Source organism: Pseudophryne corroboree, chromosome 11, assembly GCF_028390025.1.
Source record: "Pseudophryne corroboree isolate aPseCor3 chromosome 11, aPseCor3.hap2, whole genome shotgun sequence".
Lineage (NCBI taxonomy): Eukaryota > Metazoa > Chordata > Amphibia > Anura > Myobatrachidae > Pseudophryne > Pseudophryne corroboree.
The window spans coordinates 110,341,453-110,347,804 of NC_086454.1; the positions used below are offsets into that span (position 1 = coordinate 110,341,453).

Sequence of the window (6,352 nt, forward strand, 5' to 3'; positions counted from 1 at the left end):
GCCACGTCCTCTCCCTATCAATCTCAATGCACGTGTGAAAATGGCGGCGACGCGCGGCTCCTTATATAGAATCCGAGTCTCGCGAGAATCCGACAGCGTCATGATGACGTTCGGGCGCGCTCGGGTTAACCGAGCAAGGCGGGAAGATCCGAGTCGCTCGGACCCGTGAAAAAAAAAGTGAAGTTCGTGCGGGTTCGGATTCAAAGAAACCGAACCCGCTCATCTCTAATATATATATATATATATATATATATATATATACACACACACCATTTTTTTTATTATTTCACTGTACTTTTAAATTGAAACTGTTAAACCTTTTGGCTATTCATTGCAGGAAACTAGTGTTCTCTATGACACCATACTCCTCCCTTTCCCTCCCACCAAATATCAGTCCAACATTCTCTCCACTGCTGCACACACCTCAGAAAGCTCCACATAAAAGCTTAGAGACTTTCCCCTGCTACAGTAAATGGGAGTTATGGAAAACAGTGATTATGCACGAGAGCTGAACTCGCCACCTCAGTATACTGCCCAGGGCTATGAGGCCCTGAAGGAGGAGATGGAGTTTCGGAATAGCCCAGGCAGGCAAATACAGTCCACTGTGGTGACAATAATGCCAGAAGCTCCTCCTGTGCGAGATCACATAATCTGGTCACTCTTCAACACCATGTACATGAATTTCTGCTGTCTGGGGCTTATTGCCCTTGTATTCTCAGTCAAGGTAAGAGAATGATTTTTTTATGCCCAATACCAGCACCACATTATAAAAAAGATATCGGGGAATTCGAGAGAGTTCAAAGGCGAGCTATTAAATTTATTAAAGAGTTAGAGACACTGGAGTACGAGGAAAGGCTTACTAGGTTAAATATGTATACACTAGAAAAGAGGCGTCTAAGAGAAGACATTAATGTCTTCAAATATGTAAATGGTCATTACAAGGAGTTAGCAGGGTATTCGTTTATTAAAAGAACTCTATATAGGACACGTGGGCACTCGCTGAGGCTAGAGGAGAGAAAATTCCATACACAACGTAGGAAAGGGTTCTCCACAGTAAGGGCAGTAAGGATTTAGAACTCCCTGCCGGTAAATGCATTTTAAAAACGGACTGGACAAATTTCCAACTGAAAAAAGTATCCAAGGCTATAGCATTTAATATATTGACATTAATTATCTGGGAGTGATACGAATTATAGTTGTTAATTGGTACTATACCATTACTTCAGCTGGTACATTATAACGTGCACAGCTTAATACAGAATACAGGTTGAACCCGATGGGCATTTTGCCTTTTTCAACCTCATTAACTATGTTACTATGTTAGAAATCCTATACAATACTTTACTGTAGATAGAAATGTTACTCTTGGCTTCATACTGCTGTAGAAGGATTGTTAGCTCAAACTCGGGTCCTTAACCCACAGTCCTTTCACCATCCAACCCTTTAGCAATCACAGAATTACACAATTTAGAGCCACTCTGGATTTCCTGCTGTTACATCCATAAAGGAAAATGTCTAAATATGACTCTCCGAATATTAAGGTGACCCTCCCAAGATGATTATCATTGTACAACAGTCTGTTTACAGTGTTATCATAATCCACATTATCATATGCAAAAAACAAATTGTCTGTTTCCATGTATTCCAGGCTATTGTGAATGATATTTAGTGTAAGTAAACATTTACAGTTCATGGAGAACTTTGGAGCCATAATTGTGGGAATCTGGGTGTATAGATGGAGGGGAGATGGTAAAATAGACTAGAAATGTTCTTGCTCAGCGCAGCTTATTTATCTGAAAAGAAAGTGTTACGTACTGAGCGCCCGATTCAGACCTGATCGCTGCTGTGCGTTTTCACACAGGGGAGAATTATCGATTGACTGCACATTCACCGTAATGTGCACACGCATCGCTAAACAACAGGCTTCGCCAAACAGCAACAAGCGAAAATTTCAGTTGCACAGCCATTTGCAAGCTGATTGACATGAAGATGCAATTTGTGGGTGGTAACTGACCATTTTCTGGGAGTGTCAGGGAAAACTCAGGTGTTCCCAAGCGTTTTCAGGGAGGGTGTGTGACGTCAACTCCGGCCCTGATCAGCCTGTTATTTTCGCACTGGAGAAATAAGCCCTGGGCTGCGCACAGACTGCACACACTGGAAAAATCATTCAATGGTGAGTGAGGTGCGAACGGATTTTCAGCGGCCCGCTGACTGAGGTACATTTTTCACACAGCATACATGGGCAAATTTACACTCCCCTTGGGTGGCGACTATCTCAGCGCAGGACAGCAAAATGAACAGCCCAGTGATCAGGTCTGAATTAAGCTATGTGTCCACAAAAGGTATTGGTGTCATTGTGGTGTTTTTTTTTTTTTTCACAATTTCTCCTTTCTTCTTGCTCTCTGGAAGAGAATTCCAGAGCCTGTCCATGTCCAGCGGGTGCCACCCACTTCCTGAGTAAAGTGGGCTGTCTGGGTGGACGATGATGCGATTTGCACTGAATCACATCATTATCACCACTTCCCCGCTATACAATGCTGTAAATCTCTGCATTGTACAATGGGGTGGGGTCACAATGATGTGATTGTGCTGCCACGCTATTTGCACCACCCACTTATGCCGCACCACGCTTTCCGCTGTGCTGACCTGGCTGCTCCCCCCCCCCCCCGCCCCCCCATGATTGTCTAGTATTAGAAGTAAATAAAGAAAAGATTCTGTGATATTTTCTCATTATTTATTGTCCCCCCAGTCCAGAGACAGAAAACTCCTGGGAGATAAGAGTGGAGCACACAGCTATGGAACCACCGCCCGCTCTCTAAACATCGCCGCCACTACACTTAGCGTTCTGTTTGTCGTTGTCATGATAATAATTGTCATTGTCAATGTGACGGTGATGGTTAAGATGGGCCAGGAATATATGAACAACCAAAGGAACAAAGAATATGGACAAGAATTTGGAAAGTGACCAGTCACAGGAGGAAGCCTTCCCTAATGTTTTCTTTCATTTTTCACATACTGCAAATGTAGGGCTGAAAGTTATGTTAGCATGTTATGTTTATTCAACATCATCCTTTACAAATGTTTATGTATCAAGCATATAAAATGATGAAAGCCAAAGATGATTGTGAAAGTTTCTGGTGATACGTGAATTTATATATATATATATATATATATATATATATATATATATATATTTTTTTTTCAGTTTGCTGACGGCCGGCGTGCCGGAATACCGACACCTTTTCTCCCTCTTGGGGGTCCACGACCCCCCTGGACGGAGAATAGATAGCGTAGTGCGCCACCGTGCCCGCAGCGTGGCGAGCGCAGCGAGCACGTAAGGGGCTCATTTGCGCTCGCCCAGCTGTCGGTATGCCAGCAGTCAGGATTGCGGCGCCGGTATGCTGTGGCCGCTGGGAGCCCGACCGCCCACATACCATAGTACACACATTTTTATATATATATATATATATATATATATATATAATCTGATTTAGCAAATAGTTTATTATACTCAGAGATGATTACAATGTATCACTTGTAATAACAATTCAGAGAGCCTTGTACTTCCTAATATTGATAAGTTGCACAATCACTGAGGTCACAGTCTATATTGTACATATTAAGGCCACACACTGTACTCACCTTACGCAGGAGCTACTCAGCTAATCATGATGTACTGTAGCATTAGGCAGAATGATGTTACATTACATAAATCACATTTTTATCCTATGACATGTTGCTTTCTTTATAAGATTATTGCATCATTGTCTTACATGACGATTCTCACAAAAGAAAGTAATGTATGTGGTATATTTTTGTTTTATTCAAAGCATTTGTTAAATAAACATAACCATATTCTATGACAATAATCTTCTATTTTATACGATCATAGCAAGATACATTGCTTCATTGTGGTACCACCGATGGAAGATGCAAATCAGTAAGAAAACGGTCTTCCACTTGAAATTATGTGTTCTAGAATTCTATGGGGACTTCTGTGCCACAAGTCCGCTGTGGAACCTTTTTAGTACATAAGGAAATCCATATTAATGTGGCAAACAATAGAAAATTTCAGTTTTCAGTGGTTTTATCGCATTATTAATGACTTAGGGCCTAATGCAGACCTGATCGCTGCTGTGCGTTTTCGCACAGCAGCCGATCAGGTCTGAACTGCGCAGTGCGCCGGCGCATGCCAGACAGCCGATGGCCATCTTAGCCCAGCGATCACCTCTGCCTGATTGACAGGCAGAGGCATTCGCTGGGCGGGCCGGCGGCGTTTGGTCGCCATTTTGGGGGCGCGGTCCGGGCAACGCAGACATGTCCAGACAATGCGGGGGGTGGGCCGTGGCAGCTGCGTGACGTCACGCACAGCTGCTGCGACCCGGATAGCGACGGGTAGCTCCCTGCCAGCGTGCAGGAGCTGCGCAGGTAGGGAGCTACTCGTTAAGTACAAAAGCATCGGTACTATGCGATTCTTTTGTACTTGCGTGAGGGGGTAGGGCCTGACATGCGGGACGGACTAGCCCTGTGCTGGGCATCCCCCCGCATGTCTGAGTAACTGATCGTAGCCGTGCAAAATTTTGCACGGCTACGATCAGGTCTGCATTAGCCCCTTAATGCCGACATGTTCAACATGTTGACATTATGTTTGTTGATGATGCAAATGTTAACCCTAACCACAGCCTCACCCTAACGTGTTCATAATTTAAACATGCATGGGGGGTATACTGTATTTACTAAGGTGTGAGTTTTTTAGAAGTGGAGATGTTGGCAGCAGCAACCAATCAGATTCCACTTAACATTAATCTAGCAGCTTCTAGGTAATAGCTATAATCTGATTGGTTGCTATGAGCAACATCTCCAAATCTAAAAAAGTCACACCTTAGTAAATATACCCCATAATGTTGAAATTTTGGACATGTTGACAGTTCTAATATGTCACCATGCTGCATTTCTACATGAACATGTCAGCATTATGAACAAAGTTGTCAACATGTTCGACATTCAAAACTATTTGACATTAGTGTTAACATTGTGAATGTGACAATGTGACTACATACTGGCCAGGATCCTCACTTACGTCACTGTTTTGTGCTAATGGTGACTTCTTCCATTATCTTTTATTCTGACACTGCTCCTGTGCCATGCTGTCCGTTACTCTCTGACGTAATCACATGAGTACATAGGCCACTGCCTGACGTCTGATCAGCATTCCCATGAAATGATTGACCGGTCTGCATTGGGTAGCAGGGTTAAGTCCATGATGTCATGATTCTCTGCATATCATGTCATCAAGTCCCCTGACTGCCCACTGCACTGAGGAGGTGGACAGGACAGATAGAAGTCTACTCCTTCAGGAGTCTGGGAAATCTCACTGTAATTGGAGAGCTTCCCAGACATTCCGGGAAAGATTACAAACAGGCGCTTCAGTCTCTAGACACTTTCAAAATTATTGTGAGTCAAATACCAGGAATAACAGGAACATGGTTGTCCGGGGAAGTGGGTGCACATCACTCAGTCAGAAGAAGGGAAATAAAAGCAGTAGGGATACATTTCGTTGATGACCCATAGGAAATATGGGCTCTCTGCCCATTTCCCTGACCCCCTTTATTTATTTAATAAAATTCCAGTTAGTACTAAAAATGTATTACGTTTCGGTTGGCTAAAGCAAAGAGATGCAAAAAAAATAATAATCAGAAAAACAATTTTATTAACACTGTATAGATCAATCACCAGATGCAACAAAGATGCGCAACCAGACATGCTGACGATTCACATCTTCTTCCATTACTTCTGAGCACTCTATCAAAAAGTAAACTCATGATCTATTGACCATGCAACCTATTCTTGTCCTAGAGGTAAATTTACTAAGGTGGGAGCTTTTTAGAACTGGTGATGTTACCCATAGCAACCAATCAGATTCTATCTATTATCTTCTAGAAGCAGCTAGATAAATGTTAAGTAGAATCTGATTGGTTGCTATGAGCAACATCACCAGTTCTAAAAAACTCCCACCTTAGTAAATTTACCCGCTAGTGTAAACCTGAGGTATGATGTGGCGCTAATTGAGTAGAGCTCATGGGAGACTTTTACACTAAGGGGCTGGGGCAGAGTTGTATGGAAATATGTATATGTCTCACAAACTGCGTGAATACGTTCCAAACCCACAGAAGAGAATGCAGATCTCCTGCTCCTTGCTGGCAGGATGGGGTGATCATCACCGGGCGTGGGGCTAATTGACACTATTCAAGTCATGTTATCCTTACCCCTTCCCTGTTGACCCACGAATCACAGAATTTTGGAGAGTGGGGACTAATGACATGAGAGCCCAGCCCCTCTCCCCCTGAAGTGT

At 43.1% G+C, this 6,352-nt stretch overlaps 1 protein-coding gene across 1 annotated transcript; it reads left to right on the forward strand.

The window, feature by feature from the left end:
* The first annotated feature begins 386 nt into the window (after positions 1 to 386).
* Positions 387 to 3,869, forward strand: LOC134969040 (interferon-induced transmembrane protein 1-like). The gene is made up of 2 exons (XM_063944748.1): positions 387 to 724; positions 2,750 to 3,869. Exons 1-2 carry the CDS (start codon positions 473 to 475, stop codon positions 2,963 to 2,965), a joined length of 468 nt encoding a protein of 155 aa, XP_063800818.1. The 5' UTR covers positions 387 to 472; the 3' UTR covers positions 2,966 to 3,869.
* Positions 3,870 to 6,352: the final 2,483 nt, after the last annotated feature.

Bases quoted from the DNA above. Each gene is read 5' to 3' on its own strand.
- LOC134969040 (XM_063944748.1), top strand. From the start codon at position 473: ATGGGAGTTATGGAAAACAGTGATTATGCACGAGAGCTGAACTCGCCA. The intron at 725-2,749 runs GTAAGAGAATGA...TTGTCCCCCCAG, and splicing joins CCCTTGTATTCTCAGTCAAG to TCCAGAGACAGAAAACTCCT.